The sequence below is a fragment of the Ambystoma mexicanum genome, chromosome 13 (genome assembly GCF_040938575.1).
Source record: "Ambystoma mexicanum isolate Mex_15411 chromosome 13, UKY_AmexF1_1, whole genome shotgun sequence".
Lineage (NCBI taxonomy): Eukaryota > Metazoa > Chordata > Amphibia > Caudata > Ambystomatidae > Ambystoma > Ambystoma mexicanum.
The window spans coordinates 478,127,351-478,150,900 of NC_090938.1; the positions used below are offsets into that span (position 1 = coordinate 478,127,351).

Consider the following 23,550-nt stretch of genomic DNA (forward strand, 5'->3'; position numbering starts at 1 on the left):
CCTCAATAGACAGCCAAACCTTCCTCCGAGGAGAGTCGCCTCTCGACTCGTCGGTCGACGGTTTCTTGGCCGGGGTAGGAGATTAGGGATTCAACCTACCTTCAATTTCCCCTTTCGTTCCTTCAAGGCCTTTCCTGTAATCGACTGGCACTTGGAGCAGTCCGAGGTGTTATGGTCTACCCCGAGGCACCACAAACATACAATGAGGATCCGTCAATTACATTTTCGACCCACAATCAACACTTTTTGAACCCGGTCTTCTGGGTGGTCTGTAAGACATTTTCTCGATTTTCTTCCAAAGTAACAAAGTCATCATAAAAGTGAGGAAGCGCGCCGTATTTCTCGAAGCTAAAGCTATTGTGGAAAAACGGAACTGAAGCCAACAGGCGCTGCACGTGCTATATATGCCTTCGATTTCATCATCCTCGAGACGGAGGCCCTCGAGGGACATCGAGTCGATGCCATCGACGCAAAGTGCCCTAAAGCAGCTGAAGTTGGATATCGATTATCAAAGATGAGGAATACATGGGAGGACACAATCCATTCAAAATCTAATTATTAAACATAATAGGCAGTGTTACGTTCACTTCTCAATTGAGGAAAGTAAGAGAAACATTTATACAAATATACAGTAAGGTTCTTGCATTTTTAACTCTATTCAATGGTAAACCTTATGTAGCCAAGAGAAAGTTTCTTTAGGTTAGCAAAATAATTCATCAACTAAGAATCATAAACTGACAGTACTGGTGTTACACACTTTTAGACTAGTTCAAAGCAAGTCAATGTATGAGAGTCTCAGTCAGATTAGAGGGTAACAGAGTTATGAAACATGATGTAGAATGTCAAGAGTTCCGGAAGAACACTTGTAGCAAGTAAGTACAGTTCTTTTTTGGACAAAAGGGTTCAGAGACTCCGTAGACTCCAGTAACTCCCCCTGCCCCATTTGCACCCCAAATACCTGAAGGGCAAGGCATATGGTTAGAGGGAACACCAAGTGTCCACAGGATTTACAAGCCTAACCAGTCCAACCCTAAGTTGTATGGGTCCTTGAGCCCAATGTTCCGCATGGTTTTGTAAGTTGGGGAGTTGAGGAGGTGCGGGGGGGTTAGGAGAAGGGTTTTTCTGGGGACCTGGAGATAAGTCCAAGAGTTAGATAAGGTAGTATTCTAGAGAATAAAACTCCAGCTTTCGGAGTGCTTGCACGAACAAGCAATAGCAAAGCCAATGTAAAAGCTTCAAAAGTTAGGAAAGCTTCTAAAAGGGGAGATGGGGTAAAGGTAAGCACAACTTTAACGCACCCCTCTACTCCGGTTTCTTTTGGGACTTTGCAGGTCATCAGAAGTCGAGTTTCCTTCTGTGCCCAGGAGTTGAGGGAGAGTAGAATCAGCAGGGGAGGGAGGGGGGGGGGGGGCAAAGGCAGAAGCAAAGAGGAAGGTCTTGAGGTGCGTCCGGAACCGGAGATGGTTCTCCTCAAGTTTTAGAGTGGCAGGGAGGCTGTTCCAGAGGGAGGCCCCAGCCAAAGACAGATCTACCCCCAGCTCGTTTCTTTGAGAAACGACTGACCCTGAGGAAGTTAGAGGTAGAGGAGCAGAGTGCTCGAGATGGGAGGTATTTGCGGAGGGATAGCTGAAGGTATGTTGGACCCAGGCCCCAGAAAGCCTTGTGGACAATGCAGGGGGTTTTGAATTTAATCCTTGCATCCACTGGGAGCCAATGGAGAGATTTCAGAGCCGGAGAGCTACAATCCCAGGGCTTTAGGCCAAGGACAAGTCTTGCAGTCCTGTTCTGGATAAGTTGCAAAGGGCGGAGAGTAGAGGTAGGTAAATTAAGAAAGAGGCTGTTGCAATAGTCCAATTTAGAGAGAACCTGAGCTTGGGAGACAGTGAGCCTCTGGGGGGAAATGAGAGGAAATGAAGAGTACCCCTGCGGAGGTGCAGTAGGAAGTTTGACTTTTTTGATACATCAGCAATGCGGGCGGAGAAGGAGAGTGTGGAATCAAAGGCGACACCAAGGTTCTTGGCCTCGCAGGTGCGGATAGGAGGAGGGCCAAGGGAGGCCGGCCAGAGAGGGAGGGGAAAGGAAGGTGATGGTGTGCCGATGAGGAGGATCTCAGTCTTGCTGGCATTCAGACAAGGATTGCTGGCGGCACACCAATCTTGAATGGCAGGTAGGCAATCAGTGATGAGAGATGTGGAGGAGGTGGGCGAGGGCAGCCTGAAAATGAGTTGAGTGTCATCCGCGTAGCACTGGAGGTTTGAGCAGAAAGGAACAAGTTACTTACCTGTAACTGTTGTTCTCCAGCATGGGTCTGGCATGGATTCACATGCTCATGAATATTCCCCGTCGTCAGGCTGGGAATCCTCGGTAAAGAAAAAATCAGTATCAGTTTCGTTTCTGATCTGTCTTTTGTAGTAGTAACCAATCACTGATCTCTGCGTCATACTGACCACAGCCAATGACTGCCCTCTACCTAAGCCCCACCTCTGGCAGCCATCTTCAGATTTGATAGCACGTGAAGTGGCAGTATGACCAAGTGAAGAGCCGCAGAGGGGTAGGCGGGAGGGTTCGCATGTGAATCCATGCCAGACCCATGCTGGAGAACAACAGTTACAGGTAAGTAACTTGTTCCTTCTCCAGCATGGGGTCTAGCATGGATTCACATGCTCATGAATAAAGAATACATAGCAGTACACACATGCACAACCACAGGAGGTGGCAAAGGCTCAACATTAAGCATTACATCAAACTCAAAATTAAGCAATTCTTACCTCCTCACCAGGCTCACCTTAGGCCAACAGATTGCGCAGCACTGCTTGGCCGACCCTGGACTCCTCCCTGGAATCCCGATCGACGCAGTAGAATTTCGTGAAGGTGTGCGTCAACCTCCACGTAGCAGCCCTGCAGATGTCCAGCAAGGGCACACCAGATAGGAACGCCGTGGTAGCTGCGATCGCTCTGGTGGAATGGGCTCTCGGACGGCCAGGCAGCAGTCGGTTTGCCAACCGATGACAGTACATGATACAGCCGGAGAGCCATCTGGAAATGGAGGCCTTTGAGAGAGCCTTCCCCTGATTGACAGGTCCAAAGTTCACAAAAAGTTGTGACGTCTTCCGAAAACACTTTGTGCGGTCCACGTAAAACTTCACCGCTCTAGCCACATCCAGCGAGTGCAAAGTCCTTTTGGCCGGCGACTAAGGCGACTGGAAGAAAACAGGCAACACCAAGGGTTCGTTGAGGTGGAAGTCCGACGGCACCTTGGGCATGAAGGAGGGGTGCGTCCTGAGCACTACCCTCGTGTCGTGAAAAGTCAAGTACGGGGGCTTGCAGGAAAGGGCCTGGATCTCTCCCACCCTTCATGCGGAGGTGATGGCCATAAGAAACGCTGTTTTCCACAACAAGAACTTCAACGGAGCCGAGTGCAGAGGCTCAAACGGAGGTCCCATGAGCTTGGTCAGCACCACGTTGAGCTCCCACGCCGGGGCCGGAGCCTTCACCGGCGGGAACGATCTGAACAGTCCCTTCATGAATTCTTTCACCAGACGATGAGACCACAAAGACGTCCGCCCCGTGGTTCTGGTGTATCGGGAGATCGCAGCAAGATGAATCTTGATGGACGAGTGCGCTAGTCCAGCCTTGGCCAGCGTCAGAAGGTACGGCAGTACCTGGGGAGCCGTAATCCGTAGAGGGTTAATCTTCTGTGCGTGGCACCAGACAGAGAACCTCTTCCATTTGTGTCCATAGCATTTAAGAGTTGAGGACGCCCTGGCCTTTGCAAGAACCTCTCTGCAGTCTGCCGGTATGTCGCATCCTCCAAACTAACGCTGCAGGAGCCAGGCCTGCAAGTTCAGCGACTTCGGGTCGTGATGGAGGATGGCGCCTCCTTCCCTGGAGAGAAGCTCCGCGTCCACTGGCAGCTTGATTGACGGGGACGCTGACAAGTCCAGAAGGTCCGGGAACCATATCTGCCTCAGCGACGCAGGTGCGACGAGGATCATCCTGCACCGTGACCTCTTGAGCTGGTTGATGAGCCGGATCAGCAATGGCAATGGAGGGAACGTGTATAGAAACAGGCCCTCCCAGGGGAACGAGAAAGCATCGCCCATGCTCCTCAGCTGGGGAAACCTGCTGGCGAACCTCCGGCACTTGGAGTTCGTCGCCGTCGCGAACAGATCGATCTGGGGTGTGCCCCACCGTCGGAAGAGGCGGTCCACTAGATCCTGTCGTAGTTCCCACTCGTGGCACGAGCGCAGCTCTCTGCTGAGCGAGTCGGCGATGGTGTTTTTTATCCCTGCCAGATGAAACGGCACCAGAAACATCCCTTGGGTGACGGCCCAATGCCACAGATCCTGCGCCTCCTTGGACAGGGCTGGGGACCTGGTTCCGCCCTGCTTCCTGATGTAGAACATGGTGGTGGTGTTGTCGGTGAAGATCCTCACCACCTTGCCCTTGAGGGACGGAAGAAAGGACCTGAGGGCCCAAAACACTGCACGGAGCTCCAGGACATTGATATGGAGGGACTTCTCCGTCGGAAGCCAAAGGCCTCTCGCGTGCAGATTTTCGGTGTGCGCTCCCCACCCTTCCAGGGAGGCATCCGTGGTCACTGTCTCCTGGTGGCCGGGGGTCTGGAAGTCCATGCCCGCCGTCAGATGCGCGCGGGTGCCCCACCACCGGATCGCTCGTCGGAAACTCTCGTCGAGTGTGATCCTCTCCTCGAAGCTGCCCGTCGTCTGGATCCAGCTCGTGTCCTGGAACTCCTGCAACGGGCGCATCCGGAGCCTGCACAGGCGGATGAGATAAATGCAAGAAGACATCATTCCGAGGAGGGACTGGATGGACCTCACCTTGGCCGCGTCCGCAACCAGCATCCGCTGCACCTTGCCCAAGATGGCCCTCGTCCTTTCCTCCGACGGAGAGGCCAGAAGCGACACTGTGTCGAGCTTCGCTCCCAGAAACAGTGCGTCTTGCGCGGGCACCAGGTGGGACTTGGCATAGATTATGGAGAATCCCAGGTCTGTGAGAAGTTGGACGGTCCTTGCCGTGTGCTCCACGGCGAGCTCCTTCGTCTTTGCTCGGATGAGCCAGTCGTCCAGGTAGGGGTAGACGTGGATCCCCTCTCGGCGCAGCTGCGCCGCCACCGGTGCGAGGCACTTGGTGAACACCCTGGGTGCCGACCTCAATCCGAAGGGAAGGGCTCTGAACTGGTAGTGACGCCCTTGGACCACGAACGTGAGAAACTTTCGGTGTCCCTTTAGGATGGGAATATGGAAGTAGGCATCCTCCAAATCCAACGACGACAGGAAATCGCCCTCCTCCAGCTGACCCAGGACGTGTTGGAGGGTGACCATCCGGAACTTCTGTGCCTTGATGAATTTGTTCAGTCGTCGTAGATCCAGGATGGGACGCCATCCTCCCGTCTTCTTCTTCTTCACGAGGAAGTATCTTGAGTAAACTCCGGAGCCCCAAAGCCTCTTTGGGACGAGCTCGATGGCGCCCTTCTTGAGCATCGCCTTTACCTCCAAGAGAAGTTGAGGGACGTGATGTTCTTTCCTGGCCACAGGGGGGACGCGCGGGCACCTCTTTAGAAACTCGAGCGCGTGACCCTGAGCTTGGGCGTCCAGCACCCAACGGTCGGTGGAGATAGACTCCCACACGCTGACGAAGATCGCCAGCCGGCCTCCCACCGGGGTGCTTCGGTGGGGGCCCGACCCCACGGCCGGTTCAGTCCTGCTTTGACGAGGCTTTGCCGCCTTGTCCTCCTTGGCGACGACGGCAGGGTCCGCCTGACTTGCCTCGTCCCCTGTTAGCTTCCTGTGACGACGAACGGGCCGCTTGACGGCAGGTGGAAAATCCACCGCTGGAACCTTTGGAGGGACCCTGTTTGCCTCCGCCTCTCCGAAAGGGCGGCCGCTGTTGCTGGAGAACCCCAAGAGCCCGGGCCGTCTCCGCCTTGATGGCTTGAAGGGAATCGTCCACTGTTTTCCCAAACAGGTTGTTTCCGTCGAACGGCATGTCCAAGACTCTGGTCTGCACGTCCTGACGGAAGTCAGTAGCCTTGAGCCATCCACGCCGCCTAAGGCACACGCCGTTGCCCAACTGGCGAAATCCAGGGTCAGCGATGTCCGTCGCAATCGTAATGGCGTGGTCCGACGCCACCTCTCCTTCCTGCAAGATCTCTAGGGTTTCCGCCCTCTTGTCGTCTGGTAGGAAGTCCAGCAGGGGGGCCAGTTTGTACCACAACTCCCCGTCGTAGCGGGCTACGATAGCCAAGGCGTTGGCCGCCTTAATCGTCGTCGCTGCCGACAAGATGACTCTGCGTCCCATCGTGTCTAATTTCTTTCCCTCGCCGTCCGGCGGGGAGGTAGACGTAGAGGCCGCGCCTGTCATGATCTCTGCTTGCAAAAGGTCAGGGTTTTCCCAACTCCCTTGGAAGCAGATCCATAACCCAGGTTCCGAGTGCCAACCAGTCCCAATTGGGACCTTTTGGACCCAGTCCTGGCGCCAGTGGCACCAGGCTCATAAATATGCCCAGTCCCAGTGCTGGAAGCACCGGGCTCATAATGCTTGGGTGGACTTACCTGCAGCAGACCATGCTGCTTACTTGCCTGCCAGTTGAGCCTCTGATCCTCTTCTGTTTGGAACTACTTTTCCTGTTGGGTGGGGCAGGAGCCACTCCCTAGATTCAGAACACTGGAACTCTTCTGGAAAGCAGGAACTCTTTTCTTACCTAGGCGTGGCTGTGGAAGGAGACACCTAAGCACTACAGGAGGCTATTTAAACCACACCCGATGGATGAATCTTGCTTTGCGTTATTCTGCATCCTCTGCAGCAGAACGCTCATCCTGTCTTCTGCATCTGATCCTGGGCCTAAGGAAAAAGGCTTACCATCCTGAATCCAGTCTTCAGCAACATCTATAAAGACAAGAAAGAACAGGTTAGCATTACGGTCTTCAGTGACAGCTCTTCACTTACCTGGTCCATCGGCTGTCACCAACACCTCGCGCTGCATTCCGGCATCTGAAAGACAAAAGCTTACCAACTCTTCGCACGCTCCGGAGGCCTTCGGCGCTGCATCCCGCATCTGAAAGACAAAACAAGGTGCGTTTAAAGACATTGGGGAACTTTAATACTCACGTGCCATTACTCCTTTCCACATCTAACCCAGTGGGTATTCCGGCACCCTGCAGCCGCTCCGAACTTGTACCTGCAAAATAAAAAGACAGTTAGAGCGCATCGTGAAGCAGGCAACAAGCGCTTACTTACGTGCTTCCAGGCGCTTCTATTCATCACACGGGCTCCATCTTCAACTCACTTCAGCCCGTCATCCGCCATCGCCGGAACCCTGCAAAACAAGAAACATCATTACTAAAGACTTTAAAGACATTAGAATTACTCAAAACTTACCGTTCGTGCAGTAAACGACGGACAGCAGTCCTCTGAAGTCAAGAGGCCTGCTCCCCTTATCCAGTGAAGAAACTGGTTACAGCACCCTGCCCCGAGGCAGATGGAGAGCACGGCGTTCACTTACCTAAGGTGAGAGCGTTAACCTTTGGGGTTCTACAGGAGAAGAGAAAGGGAAGAAGAGAGAGACATTCAATAACCCAGTTCCTTAATCCCATATTTTCTATCTGCAGACATCTTACCCTTCGAGTCAGACATACAGTGCACAAAGGTCCAGCCCAAAGAGCCAGTCGTGTGTTACACATCACCTTTGAAGATACGGTATACGCCCAGTCAAGACCGGTGCCTCTACGGGAATCAGGTGAGCGTTACAGCGCCCCCCCCCGCTTTCTTCATGGCCGCCGCGGAGACGACCGAATCCGGGGTCGGCTGTGCCCGAAGGCACAAGGGGGCCGCGTCCGGGACCCGGTACTTCTCGTACCGATCCCTTCTAGCCGGCGTCGTGGATGGGTTCTTGAGGAGGGCGAGGCCCTCATCCCAAATATCGTCCAGTTGAGGTACAGCGAGAACCGTCTTCCTCTTGGCCTCGAGCCGTTGATAAAGGAAACCTTCCTCCTTCTCTTCCGGGCAGAGGCTGGAAAAGCTCGAATGCCCTGGCGATCATGGGGTGAACCGATCCAATCTCGTCGGGCGGGGAAGCCCGGGTGGGAGGTGACAACGGGAGATCCTCGTCGTAAACCTCGTCGTCTGTACCCGTCGCGGCCGTGTCAGTCCCCGTATTATCCCCACGTGTCGTGGACGGGGAGGAGGGCTGAACAGGGCGCGATGGCTGAAAAGGAGGTGGAGGATGAATCCTTCTCTTAGGAGGAGGGCTCCCAGAAGGGCCTGGCTCCGGGTCCCCCGTCGGGAGCGGTTCCTCCGTTGGTGTTAACGGCAGTCTCGTCCTCATCTCCGAGCATTAGGACTGTATAGCCAACAAAACGGCCGCCGAGTTGTCTTGCGGCACTTGTTGAGGGAAGTCCGACGGGCGGTCAGGAGCCCCGTCGGCACCCTCGACGTTCTCGTCGTCTCCTACGTCGGGGTCCCTCCCGACGGGCTGGTCTTCTTCCACGCCAACGCCGTGGCTTAAGACTTCGATCAGCTCTTCCTCAGAGGTTGAGGCCGAATCCACAACAACCTCCTGCCCCCCCTTTTTCTTCTCCTTCGGAGGTTTCACGGGGGTCCTGTCGATGGGCATGAAAGAGGACTCCCTCCGCGGTGGCAGGGAGACTCTGGGCCCCGAGGTCGCCACCACTGGTGTAGCCTCCACTGGTGTAGCCTCCACAGGCTGAGCCAGGGCCGCCGCGACTGTCTCGATAGAGGCCTTGGCCGGATGGATTAAGGCTTTCACCACCTTAGCTGCACTCGCCGCCTTCTCCTTGGGGGGAGGGTCACCGCCTCGCTCCCCCTCCGATGGGGCCTTCGAGCTCGACCGGGGTCTCTCCAGGAGCTTCGCCGGGTGCTCGGCCTTCCTCTTACCCGAGCCAGAGCGTTGGCTCGTGGTTGATGGCGCTGGGGAAGATGCGCCCTGCCTGGCGCCCGTAGAGCCCGATCGTTCGGCGCTCCCGGTGCCAGCGGACTCGCAGTGCTTGGCCTTCTGTTGGACCCCCGTCGCCGGGGCGCCCTCAAAGGTCTTAGAAGACCGCTCGGACTTCTTCTTCTTCTTCTTCTTCTCTTTCCTTCCAGCCAGTTGGCGAGACATTGATGGCGGTCCTTCATGGTCCGCTCCGACATATTGCTGCAAAACGCACAGTCCTTCTCCACGTGCGTCTCGTCCTCATGTAGGCAGTAAAGACAAAAGGGAGTGTTCGTCCTCCTTAAAGACATTCTGAAGCTGGCATCCAGGGCAGACCCTGAACAGCTTTCCGGGCGTCGAGCTTCCCTTCTCCTGGGCCATGTCCGAGATGGGCCTGAGAAACTTCTGGAGTCCTCCAAAAGCGTGGCTCGACGAAATCTTCACCCTTGAGGGGCGTAGACGAATCCGACACGGGTCCCCGTTGATCGGATGAAGAAACGGTGGAGCTTGAGGCTCTTTTGACCGAAAGAGAAATTTTTTGAGAAAAAACGGGAAAAATAGCACTAATGCTCGAGAGCAATAGCACGAGGATCCCAACAATTGAACGTGCGGTAAAAATCTGAAGATGGCTGCCAGAGGCAGGGCTTAGGTAGAGGGCAGTCATTGGCTGTGGTCAGTATGACGCAGAGATCAGTGATTGGTTACTACTACGAAAGACAGATCAGAAACGAAACTGATACTGATTTTTTCTTTACCGAGGATTCCCAGCCTTACGACGGGGAATATTCATGAGCATGTGAATCCATGCCAGACCCCATGCTGGAGAAAGAGGCTTGTATTAGCATGTTATGGTCTGCACTGTACCTTTTAGTAATATTAGGATTAGTTACTTGAACACTGTACATATTTTGTTACTTAAATGCATACCTCTGATACCATGGAAATGTTTGTGATCCATTTTTCTGTTTGACTTGTATTTCAAATAATAAATAAAGAGGTTCAAAAAAAAGATTACAGACTTAAGAAATATATCCTACAAACTGAAGCGTCAAAATCGGGCTTGGGGGCAGTACTCTTGCAAGAGCACAATGGGGTGGAACACTGTCATATATACCAGCCGAAAACTCTTCCCATAAGAACAATCTTATGTTACAGTAGAATTAGAAGCACTAGCAATAAAATGGGCCATCATCCACAGAGTTATTACCTCGAAGGAAGTTTACACCGATTACGGACCATTCCCCAATGAACCTAGGAAAGGATACTAATCCCAGCGTAACGAGATGGTTTCTGGATCTGCAACCACTCGCTTCACAGTGAAACACAGAAAGGGGTTAACAGGGGATTGTAGATATTCTGTCGATTTCCTCTCAAACATGGGGAAGCCACCATTAGGAAAGGAGTATGTGACGAATCTCAGGAAATTGCCCCTTCTTGCCTAGGAGGTCTTGGGGGGAGCCCCCCCACACCTCCCTGTGAGGCTAGAGAGATGATCCCGCTCTGCAACACACTGCCTAGGTGTCGAGGAAAGTGGGACCTCACTTGGAAAAACTCCCCCTTTGTTAGGTAAGTTTTCCATTTCCTCCAACTTATATGGACCCCCCACACCTTTAGCTTTTGTTTTTACACCATGTCCTGACTTTTTACAGTGAGGCATAGCCGTCAGCTGTACAACAACAAAAATACACTTAACAATTGGTGTTACAGAGGTGAGGATAAGGTTTTGGGTACCCCAGTGTTGTACTCTGGTGTAATATCAGGATTACACTTGCACAGAACGCTGTGAATCTGAGTTGGCTAGTAGTACAGTCACCTACTATTGTTACAAATCATAGAAACAGTCACTAGGTCATCTCTGAATGCTCTAAAAGTTGATAACCTGAAGAAGTTGTGTATGGACAGAGGCTGAACAGTCTCTGGCAGTGAGGCTGAACTTGAACAGAAGATTTTAGATCACCAAGTAAGATCGTTCCTCTTCCAGTAGATAGTGATGTAGGACGTGCTGGGGCTGGACCCAGCAGCAGTAATGGACCGACCGTTAGGATGGATTTCTGTTAGGACAGTTTTTCTGAAGCCCAAGCTTAGTAAAAACATTCAACTGAGGCAGTACATGACTCCACTCTTAGTATAAGGCTGTACCACCTGAGTACATGGTAATGTAGACAGAGCAGCCAGGCTCATTTTAGGAGGGAGAGAGGGCTGTAGAATCAGTACAAATTAAATTTTAATACAAATGGTCCAAAGAAACACTGAAACACTATGTATGTAAACATAAATGGTTTATTTAAATACAGATAGGCCTAGATAAATCTAGGGGTAAGTACGTACTAACATATGAAATCACAATGGTACACAGACCAAAGTATAAACCTTAGTTGGAACCCCTGGCAGTAGTTGCAGGTAAGTCAAAAACTTTTCATACACTTTCAGCATAGGTCACACCTATTCTTGAGGAGTAGAAACCATGAGTTACTTTCACAATTACATTCAGTAATGCAAGGGCAGTAGACCCTACCAGTTGTACAGTGACTCTCAGTACAAATCACACAGTCAACTGGACAATATACTTTGTGAATACTGGAACACTTATTCTAGGTACAGTAAAAAAAACTATAACTACTTTCGTGATAACAGTTCTAGTAGGTGAGTAAAACCCAAGGATGTAATATTCAATTACAGGTGCTTTCGAGATCAGTGAACCACAGATGGAGATATGCAGTAACTCTTGCAACTTATCTTTGGGAAGGCACACAGCTAACTCAAGATAAGTAAAACCCACATACTTTTTATATCTCACAAGCAGTGCAGGTTAGATCTTTCCCAGCTATGAGGATAACTGAAGTATGACTTATCAGGGACAGTTAGAACCACAGACTCTAGGTTAGATAGCACAGGGAAAGTAAAACCCAATGTTACTTTACTGAATGACTCAATTATTCTAGGTAGTCAACAACCTAATGCAGATTTATTCTGGACAGGCTAGCAGCAAGTCAGGGAAAGCAAGACCCAGTTGGGGGACACTATCCTAACAGGACTAGTCTGGTGATACCAACCGTTGGAGGACACTCATACAATCGCCCTTCAGGAATAATCTGGTGAAACCAACACTTTACCTTTGGGAAGAGGCACAACCTAATCACAGTAGAGTAACATACCTTCACATCTACTTTCTATTACAGACTGGCAAAACAGTTTCTAAGGAAGAAAATATATTAACCAAACTTTTAAGAATAGTGCATCACACATCCAAGGTTAGTAAGAACTTCTGTAACTGTTCACTCTTAGAGTTACATTTACCAACCAAATCTTTACAAGTCAGTAATTGTAAACACTTATTTTCTATCCTAGGAAAAAGGCCCAATCCCCTAAAAGCCTTTCCCTGGTTCTTGAAGCCCAAGTGTTCAGTGGCAGAAGGGGGGGGGGGTCACTAGGATCTAGTGACCAACAGTCAATGTCAGGAGAGGTTCTTTAGTAGCAAATGTCTGAGTTCCTTAGGATAACTGGGCAAACAGGCAAGTATTTTACTTCTAGGGTTAGAAGAGGGTCCAGGGGCTTCACAGAAGACACCCTGGCAGGATTCTAGCAGTGGTACTGGGTGCACTGGATGAGAGGCCTCCCCCATCACAGAAAACACCCCACAGCTACACAGAAATCCTAAGAGACTTAAGGTAAGTACATACCCAAGCCAAGACAGTACCTCAGCATTGAGGATTTTGTCAGAAGGACTTCAGGGTCTGCAGCCAAATACCCAGTCAGTGGATTCCTTGTTGTGGGGACTGAAAACAAAACTTCAGAAGGAACTTTGCAGCAGAGGTCGATGAAGAAGGCTCTAGGCAAGGTTTCCCCTCGCGGCTGAATGCATTTCTGCGGATTTGGCGCCTTTTCAAGGAGCACAGAAGAGTACAGAAAATCACGGTTGAATTCTCGTTGTTACAAAGGTCCAGTACTCTGTTGAGGGGACTTTTTGGACTCGATTCGTGTTTCTGGAGATCCACCAGGATGCCCACGAAGTTTCAGGGAGATTCGGAAGACCATGCACTGCACAGTGGCTCAAGGTCCCAGGGTTTTGGAGTATTGCAGCAACGCAAGTTCGCAGCAATGCGTGGGATTGCTCAAAATGCAGGTCTTCTTGAGCCTAGTGGGTCTCACCAGGCTTTGGGGTCAGGGTCGTCGTTTTCAGAGTCCCCAGGTCGATTGGAAGGAAGGGCTACAGCAGGCTCCGGTTACACAGTAGGCTCTCCGGTCGCTGGAAATTATTTCATCAGCTTATCCATCATCCTCTTCGGTTTCGGTTCCAGTGGTCGACATCTCTTCAGCTCCCAGGTTCACAGTATTTATCAAGAACTACGGTACAACTTCTGCATTCTCTCAATCAGGACAGCCAGCCCCCCCACCCCCTACACTGGGATTTGTCCACGTTCAAGCAAGGTGGAAGAAAAAGGGCTGTGGAGCTTTGGACTCCTTTGTAGTGCACCTTATACAATCTTGCCCAACAATTTCTAAACGGTGGCCTAGTGGACATAGCTTAGGAAGCCACCCTAGTTGTAGCACCCTCTGCCACCTCCTATCAGCCTCAGCTAACTTCTCCTCCAAGGCCACTGAATGGATTGCTTAATTTCTCCAGGGCAGAGCCATGAAAGTTTTCGGACCAAGCATGTGCCAACCCAGAGGTTAACAAATGTGGTGTCCCACAGGGCTCCTGCATCTCTCCCACCCTTTACAACATTTTCATGAAGCCCCTTTTCAAATATTTGGCTGAGCTAGGTATATCATATACAAACTATGCGGATGACACGCAGGTGCTCATCCCCCTCACCGGCGACTACGACATTGACTTGGAACAACTAAACTCCATTTACTTGAAAAATTCAAACATGGATGGCAGAAAATTGCTCTGCCTCAACAGGGGGGTAAAAAACAGAACTGCTTCTTATTAGGTCCCCGGCAACTCCTTCACCATTGACAGTACGCCTATACCGGTGCTGCAGGCGGTTCACTGAAGACTCTAATCTCACCATGAACAGACAAGTCAATGCAGTTGCATCCTTGGCATCCTATCATGCCAAATTAATCAATGCAGAGAGACCCTTCCTGTCCAAAGAGAACTGCCTCACTATAGCAAGGGCTATAATTGGATCAAGGCTAGATTACTGCAATGACCTCCTGACTGGCATCTCCGGAAATTCCAGCTAAGCCTCTAGGTATGTAGTTACGCCTCACCTCGGTGGATATCAGCCGCATGCACGGCCCCCGCCCACACGCATTTGCCTCCTTACACCAGACATACTCTAAGCTCAACATGTCTATTGCACCTGGAAGATTCATGATGTTCGCCTATCTATTGCATTCAGATTTACTAGGGCAACATTTCTATTACATTTAGTAGATGTACTAGGACAGCCAATCTATTGCACTTACAAAATTCATGATAGCCAGTCTATTGCACTTGGTAGATTTGTGAGGGTAGCATGTATATTAAGCTTAGAAGATGTGTTAAAACAGCCTGTCTTTTGCACTTGTAGGTTTTATGAAGGTAGCCTACCTATTGCGCTTAGAAATTATCTAAAGTAGCCAATGTTCTTTTGCACGTGAAGATATGAGAATAGCCTTGGTATTGCACTCAGAAAAATTCATGATGGTTAGCCTGTTTTTTGTGCCAACAAGAATATGGATGCCTGCCAGCATGACAAGCCTCACACTGTTTCCTTGGGGCAAAATCATTTACTCCTCAGGTCAGGCAATGAACTTTGTCACAGAACCAATAAACCACTTACAGCTCGATAGGATACCCATTTTATTTCCTTTGAGTATGCAAAAAATGGTAGAACAGATACATTCTGACAAATCAGCATCAAGTTCATTTGAGCTCTACAACGGAGGCAGACTGCCCTGCTCATGTCAGGACAACCTTTTACAGCAAACACTACAGAACTCACCAACTAGTGCAAAATTACTTTCCAACAGCTCTCGATGGGAGTTGAACCAGGCTTGGGCCAGCCGGTTGTTTTTATTCTTCCCAATCAAGTAATTCATTATGTATGCTAGGAGCCCAGTCACCATCAGGATCTCCATGTAGTAACTTTCCCAGCTGTTCTGCAGATGTGCTGGAACCTAAGAGAAAGAAATTAGGAATTTCAGCCCTCATATAACAAGATTGATAAGTCTTGCAGATCGGAGGATTTGCATTTAACAAAATGGAATCACAGTCAGTAAGCAGCCAACTCAATAGCTATTGGTACAATGTCTTAAAAGGAAAGCCAGCTGTATCTGGAGTAGCTAAAGCTTGTTTCACTAGGTCAGTGATAAATATGCAGTAGAAAGGAGGCCCGACTCACGGGACGTTGACAACCAAGGCGTAGAGGACACCAGTCTTGGAGCTCGCCTTTTCAGCACTCTTCAAACAACATATCGATTAAAATATAAGCAGGCAGTTAACACCCCCTCTGAAGACAACCTTCTCCCAAACCCTTTTAATTGATTCTATATAAGTAACAAATCATGGTCTCCCAAATACTGGCTTATAAAAAGGTACATTTTCTATCCAAGGGCCATTTTATCTTTAGTGAGGAAGGGTATAGGTGGTGTGGGGTGAAGGGGTTCGGGTGCATTGAGAAGCAGACTTTTTCATGATGCTTTTCATCTCATAGTATAAGTAAACAAACACGGTCCGTTGTACCTACATCAACAATTGTGATGGGATCTTTGTTTTTGCCTGGAGCAGAGTCTAGTTTGTCATCATAGCCTTCAAACTCCTCATCGTCGTAGGGTTCACTTTCGGTATCACTTTCCTAGGAGGCAGAATATGACAAGCATCACAGACCATGGAGGGTCAAAGTGAGTGAACCTAACTCACTGAAATTAATTTCTAGTAGTAAATAGTACAATGTAGCAACAGTGGCATTGGCATCCAAAACATATATGCAAGACAGAGCTACAAGTGAGATGACGAAGCTAAAACTGAACACAATTAGAGAAAACATGGAGGTAAGGACCAGTCAAACGGAAACATTCTCACCAATGTTTTCTCTTAGATGAGCTTTCAAGAAGATCATAAAGCATCTCCAAAATTCAATAAATAAGAACAGGTTGCTTACCCCTGATAACGTTCTTTTGACTGGATGTTTCCTCCCACGTATTCCTCATCTTTGATATTCGATATCCAGCTTCAGCAGCTTCTGAACTTTTCTTTCGTCAGAGGGCACTGTGCATTGATGCACCCGGCTCGATGTCCCTCAGGGGGCCTTCGTCTCGAGGATGATGTCATCGAAGGCATATATAGCATGCGCAGCACAAGTTGGCTTCTGTTCTGTTTTTTTCCTACAGCAGAAACTACCTGCATGACCACGGGCTAGACCGTCCTGAACTTTGAAGGAGTGAAAGCTGTAATAGCATGGGAAATTCTACTGTGGGTAGGCTGGGAGAACGATGAGGAATACGTGGGAGGAACATCGTTGAAAGAAAGTTACCAGGTGTAAATAACTTTCTTCGAATGGATTGTGTCCTCCCACTTATTCCTCATCTTTGATAAGACTCCCAAAGCAGTGTTTGTTTTGGTGGTGGGAGTAAAAATTTAGTTTTCAGTTGATTTCATGAACCGAATGGACGACAGCTTTTCCAAAGCTTCCATCCTGTCCAAGGGAAGACTCAATACAGTAATGCCTTGTGAACATGTGAATCGTAGACCACGTAGCTGCCTCACAAATGTTTTTCTTCATCGGTACACAACGTTGTCTTGGGATAGCTCAGGGGCAACGCGCTGGCCTTGAAAGCAAGACAACACGGAGCAGCGTTGGTTCGATCCCCAGGTCCGCGCTTAGAAACCTCTGGGTATTAAGCACGTTATAAATAAATAACTATCATATCGTATCAAATATCTTTGCAGGGCTGTAGAGGGAGCAATGCCCCTGATGGAATGGGACCTTAATCCTTCTGGAGGATCCTTGCCCACCAGCATGTAGCATTCTGAAATTGCCAGAATGATCCACCTGGATAAGGTCTGTTTTGTCACAGCATGACCCAGTTTGTGACCTGTATAGCCTATAAAAAGCTGATTGTCAATTCGGAATTTGGATAGCCTAGATATGTAAAAGCTCAGTGCGGATCCAATCTATGCAATCTCTCCTCCTCTTTGCCAGGATGAAGTGGACGATAGGAAGTGGTTAATACTATTTTCTGCCCTATATGAAAATCCAAAGGGTTACAGGAAAGGAGGCAGCAGGTGTACCGATGAAGATTACTGGCATTAAGGCATAGATCACTGACAGCACACCACTTCTGGATGGTGGACAGTCACAGAAGAGAGAAGGAGACGAGCTGGCAGAAGGAAGTCTGAAAATGAATTGTACGTCATCCGCATAACACTGAAAGTTGGGGCAGAGAATGGCAATTGAGGTGGGCAAGAAGTGCCAGGTATTGGTTGAACAGCTAGGGAGAGAGGTAGACACCTAGGGAACACCGCAGGTAGAGATAGAGGAGAGGAAGGACCCAAGTTGGACCTGGAAGGGCCGATCAGAGAGGAAGGAGGTCCCTCTTGGGAGACTGTGCTCTGCCACTCAGAGTATCCGCCGCTGTGTTCTCTTCTCCGGCAAGGTAAAGAGATTCCTTTTTGGATTGGCCAGTACCAGAGCTGCATTGCCTCTCTGCACAGTGGTAGTGACCCTACACGTCCTCTCTTGTTGAGGTAGTACATGGCCACTGTGTTCTTAGTCATTATCAGGACATTCTTTCCCCATAGAGGGCACAAACGCCTTCAGCGCAAGTCTGATTGCCCTCAGCTCTAAAAGATTGATATGTAGTTTGCACTCCAATGGAGACCAACGATCACAGATTGTCAGTTTGTTGGTGTGGGCTCCCCACCCCGTGAGTGAGGCGTCAGTCAATACGGTTATCTGCAGCCATGGTTGCCAAAAGGGTTCTCCCTTCAGAATGTTGCCCTAGCAGGCCCACCACAGGAGATCCTGCACGACTCTGCTTGGAACCTGAATAAGATCTGACATCTTGCCTGAGAATTGAGACCACCGAGTGCTGAGGGCGAATTGGAGGGATAATCTCAGACAAGCCTCTGGCACCAGAAAAACGCAAAAAATATATAATAGAAGGCCGGAAGACGCTGGGCACTTTGAAATTTGGAGACCATCAGTAGAATGTCTTGAGCCCTCACCTCGGCGAGCTCTTTCCCCAAGGATGCATCCAGTACAGCTACGATGAACTGGAGCTTTTGAGAAGGTGTCATATGTGGCTTCTTGTAATTGAGGGATAAGCCCAGTCTGTGAAGGGATGGCAGGTGACATTGATGATCCAGCACTTGTTTGGAGGAATGCGCCCAGATCAGCCAATCGTCCATGTAGTGGTAGACCTGAATCCCTCTCCCGAGACTCCCTGCCACCACTGCCATCAGTTTGGTGAACACACGCAGGGCAGAGGTCAGCACTAACAGCAGAATTTGAAACTGATAATGCGAAGCGCCAACAGCGAACCTCAGGTATTTTTTGTGCTTGAGATGGATTGGCACATGAAAATAAGCATTCCGAAGGTTCAATGACACCATCCAATCCTGGAGTTGGAGGGCCGGAAGGATCTGAGAAAGGGTGACCATCTTTAACTTGTCCATCCTGAGGAACATGTTCAAATATCTCGAGTCCAAGATGGGCCTCAGTCCTCCGTCCTTGGGTATTAGGAAATATGGAGAGTACCATCCCTTGTTACTCTCCGCTACACGCACCGGTTCTATAGCGCCTTTCTCTAGCAGGGTCAAAAATTCCTGCACAAGGAGCAGATCTGGAATCCTCAAAGAGTGGCTCGCCGGTGGATGGTTCGGAGGTCTCTGAATGAAAAGAAAGCAGTAACCGTGGGCTATTGTTTCCAATGCCAAAGCATCTGAAGTAATGTCTCTCCATTCTTTCAGATGCCGAGACCGTCTGCCTCCCACTGATGAATTGTGACAAGACCGTAGAGAGGTTTTGAGGCGGCTGTTGGTAAGGATGCCCCTTCTTTAGCGGGCTGCGCAACTCTCGTCCACCACGAGGGAATCTTCTTTGGCCTCTTTGACCAGCCATTCCTCTCGCTCTTCAAACTGAATAGTAGCGAAAAGATCTACCCCTCCAAGGCTGTTCACTAGGGCGAAAAGGCTTTCACTAGGGTGAAAAGGCTGAGGCTGCCTAATAGCGGCACCCAAGGATTTGGCTGCCGCTTTTGAGGCCTGCAACTTCAAGGTTTTCGTCAGCCTTGTCGCCAAAAAGGTGAGACCCGTCAAAAGGCATGATTAGGAGTCTGGATTGCACATCCAGCGCAAATCCCGACTTCATCAACCACGCAAAGCTGTGTATTACAGTGCTTGTAGCCATGGCTTTGCTGATGCCGTTAACAGGATATAGACCAGATTGAAGAGACTCACACCTGTTTAGTGTAGTTTAGTTTATTCATTTGTATTGCGCACCAGACCCGAGGGTATGAGGGCGCATGAGCAGCAAGGTGATTCAAAGCTTGGTTACAGGATGCTTATACTTTACATTACATAATTATACTTTACATTACATAATTACAGTGTGACGATGAAGGAACATGTGTACAGTTTGGCAGGAGAGAATGCAGTAGATGTATTTAAAGAATTACAAATATATACAAGTTTAGTATTACAAATTTACAGATTCTCTTAAAGCATGCAACGCGGAGAGCAGCCGTGTGGTGTTAGAGGTGTTAGTGGTTCGTGTTCTTTAACCAATGGATGTAGTTGCGTCTAAAAAGTGAGTAAGGTTGGGGAGTTCTGAGCGATGGTGGTAGGGAGTTCCAGTGTTGGGGTGCTTTCACCTGGAAGCTGTTGCCACCCATTTTAGTGCGTTTAAACCTGGGGACGGTGAGCAGATTAGCATTGGAGGTTCTGGTGGGTCTGATGGGGCTGTGTTTGCATATTCTGTCTGCCAGATAGCGTGGGGCAGCATTATTCAGGCATTTGTGGATGAGCGATGCTACTTTAAGCAGGATTTTGTCTGTTGTGCTGAGCCAGTTATGGGATTTCCTGATATTGTAAATGTGTTCCCTCCTGGGAATATTGAGTGCTGCCCTAAGGGCGTTGTTTTGTAGCGTCTGAATTTTGTTGGTGATTTGTTTGGTGGCTCCTATGTAGAGGGCGTTACAATAGTCCAGTTTGGATAATACCAATGCTCTGGCTAGTGTAGTGCAGCTGTGGGTGGAGAGGAAGGGTTTGGCTGCTCTTATGAGCTTACATGTGTAGGCCGTAGAGGATGCCATCGAGCTAACCTGTTTGTGGAAGGTTAGGGAGGAGTCGAGGTATATTCCTAGGGTTTTTACTTCTTTCGAAACCTTGATTAGGTTCCCATCTATGATGAAGTTGGCATAATTGTGGTAGAGTTTGGTTAGGTTGGACGTAGAACCAAGGATGATGAGTTCAGTTTTGTCATCATTCAGGCATAGACTGTGCGAAGCCATCCATATCTGGATGATGAGATACACCCTGTTCACCAAGGCCAAATCCTGGTTGTAATCTCCCGTCAACGGGATGAGGATCTGTGTATCATCGGCGTCGTTAGTGTAGGTGATACCCAGGCCATCTAGATCATCAAACAGGGGCTTTGTGAACACGTTGTACAGAGTGGGGGAGACGCACGAACCCTGTGGCACTCCACATGTAATGGGGATGGGTTCGGCGGCGGCAGAGGAGGAGAAGAAGACTTGCATGGATCTGTTGTTGAGGAATGACTCAATCCAACTGATGGCTTCTTGTGAAAAGTGGGCAGCTGAGTCTAAATGATTACATAGGATTTTATGGTCAACTAGGTCAAACGCCGCAGAGAGGTCTAGCAGGAGCAGTAATGCAGTTTTCCCGTTATCTCTAAGGTCGTCTATTTGGGCTTTCAGATCTATCAGGGCTGTTTCAGTTCCATGTTGGGGTCTGAAGCCGGATTGTCTTATTCCTAGAAGGTGGTTTGTTTCAAGATATTTTTGAATTTGTTGGTATGCTGTCTTGTCTAGTATCTTGAGCAGGAATGGGACGGTGGTAATCGGTCTGTAGTTGGTTGGGATGGACGGGTCAAGGGAGGGTTTTTTGAGGAGAGGGAGGACCCAGGACTCTTTAAGGTTACTGGGGACTGTTCCTGAGGAAAAAGAGGCATTGATGAGTCTGGTGATGAATGGCGAGAGGTCTCATGCCGCGTCTTTAATGATTTGTGGGGGGCAGAGGTCACCTTTGCAGTTGGAGGGTTTAAGGCCAAGAATTATTTTTTCTACTTCGAGGGAAGAGACTTTGGAAAAGCTGAAGCGAGCAGTGTTAGGTGTGTGGTGCGAGGGTGGAGGGCTCGAGTGGGCGTTGATGGGGTTGGTAAGATTGGTGAGGGAGTCTTATTTTTAATTTTTGTTTGAAGGCCAGTGACTTTGTTGTTTAGTGCATTTTGGACACTGGTGCACCATTGTTTGTTTTTAACGCAAGTATCTGGGATTGTTACCGGGGTTTCCAATTCTTTCAGGATAGTAAATAATTCTCTGGAGCTGGAGTTGGATTGGGAGATTCTCTGGTTATAGGATTCTTGTTTGGCCGCTATGATTTCTTTTTTATAGTTGGCCGTTATTTTGTTAAGCAATAGTTTGTTGTGGTCAGTCGGAGATTGTCTCCAGACTTGTTCCAGTTTACTCTTTTCCAATCTAAGGGTTTTAAGATGGCTGGAGAACCATTGGTTGAGGTGCTTTTTTGGTTTGGATTTTCTAAGTTTCAATGGTGCAATGGCATCTAAGGCTATGCGCATGGTGTTGTTATAGCCTTCTACGAGGTCATAGGGATTAGAGTCTTGGAGTTGGCTTAGTGTAGGAAGAATGAGTGGGATCAGTTTTTCTACTGTGATATTTTTTTTGCTTCTCGTGTGGATGGCTGGGGCTAGTGCCATGTTGGTTGTAGGGTTTGAGGCCTCAAGTGAGAAGGAGAGGAGGTGGTGGTCGGTCCAGGATTGGGGAGTGTTGTTAGTGATCGATACGGCACAGTTATAGTCTGCTATCCAATCAAGGGTTCTCCCTTTGTTATGGGTGGGGCTGGTTACTTTTTGTGTGAAGCCTAGTTCAGACAGGGTGTTACTGATGAGAGTGGCTTGATTGTCTTTGGGGTCTTTGTAGCCTAAATTGAAGTCTCCTAAGAGAAGGCATTGTGAGGAGTTTTTTAGGTTGTCGGTAAGGATGGCATTGAGGTCTTCCTCGAAAGATCCCGGGGGTCCGGGCGGTCTGTTTAGTAAGTGAATGGATATTGTTTGGGAGTTAGCGATGGGTAGTTTGGCTGTAAGAGATTCACATGATGGGTGGTGTGTGGCGGAGTTGAGTCTGATGTTAAGGTGGGTCTTGGCAATGATGGCCAAACCACCGCCTTTAGCTTCAGTTCTGTCCGCTCGGATGATGGTGTAGTCAGTGGGGATGGCTAGCGAAAGGGCTGGGCCTGCGGCTGCATGAAGCCAGGACTCTGTTATGGCTAGGAAGTCTAGATCTTCAGCTAAAATGAGATCAGCGATGTCCGTGGCATGGGCAATCATGGAGCGTGCGTTGATGAGGGCACCTTTTATAGGTAGGGTTTTGGCTTTGGCAGGGGTGGGGGTGATAGCTGTGCTGAGCGCTCTATTGTTGGTTGTAGTGGAGTTGACGGGTTTAGGTTAGGGTTTTTTTAGCGTAAGGTTAGCGCAGGAGCTAATGGATGTTCGGTGTGTGAGTATGGATGGTGTGGAGTCCCTGGCTCTAGGCTCGTGTATTTTGGGAAGTCTGGATCGTAATCTGGTCAGCCTGTCCGAAAGGCATGGGGGAGCGAGTAGGGTAAGCATGATTGTGGTGCTGGGCTCTGTGAGGGTGGGTGATGCGGTGCCTAGGCTGGTCAAGTTAAGGGGTGACCTGGGCAGGCATGCGGAATTGGTGATGTGGAGAATGGTTCTCAGTAGTATAGAGTAAAGGCCTGGGAGGAACATTGTGTGAGGGGGGTAAGGTGCAGTGTGTGTCCTGTCTAGGGTCGAAATCTAGCAGTGGACAGTGCGGCCTGCTTGGAGTAGCCGAATACTACCTAATCCATGTAGTGCAAGGTTGCAGATTGCTTACCTGTACCTGAGTCAGATGCCAAAGTGGTCATAGTAAGCGTTTGTCAATTAGCACAGCATTAGGTTTAGAATTGCGCCAGTGTACCAATTAACATCTTGGATCAGAGTAGCATGTATACAGAATAGCGCCTGGAACGGGAATAGCACCTAGGTTCAGAGTAACACTTAGTTCAAGATAACACCTAGAATCAGAATAACCCCTAACTTCAGAATAGCACTTAGAGCAGATTAAGCACAACATTGAGTTTAGTGGCTATAAAAGTATGTTGAGCAGGGACACGTTGGGCTGCAGGTCAACAGATCTAGAGGCAATTGGTGAGCAGATCAGCAGAACAGAGCAGATGGTCACAATGCGGTTAAAAATGGCAACTAGAATTGCATAGGGTAGCCGAGCAGCAGTGAGGCACAGTGCAGTTATATGTTACAGGGATGACTAGCGACACAATAGTCTAAATACGACTGAGCACCTATGTACTGGAAATGGCAGCAACTTTGGGCACAGATACAGCATGTAATAAGGCCTGA

The 23,550-nt window shown here is 49.3% G+C and overlaps 1 protein-coding gene across 2 annotated transcripts in view; it reads right to left on the reverse strand.

Moving 5' to 3' along the window:
- The window catches only part of CCDC47 (coiled-coil domain containing 47), a 454,951-nt gene that overhangs the window by 363,270 nt on the left and 68,131 nt on the right, over positions 1-23,550 (reverse strand). For both annotated transcript variants that reach the window (XM_069634111.1, XM_069634112.1), the window contains exons 3-4: positions 15,634-15,741; positions 14,890-15,064 (exon numbers count right to left, since the gene is read on the reverse strand). In XM_069634111.1, coding sequence (XP_069490212.1) covers positions 14,890-15,064; positions 15,634-15,741 — 283 coding nt within the window. The remainder of the gene's footprint in view (positions 1-14,889; positions 15,065-15,633; positions 15,742-23,550) is intronic.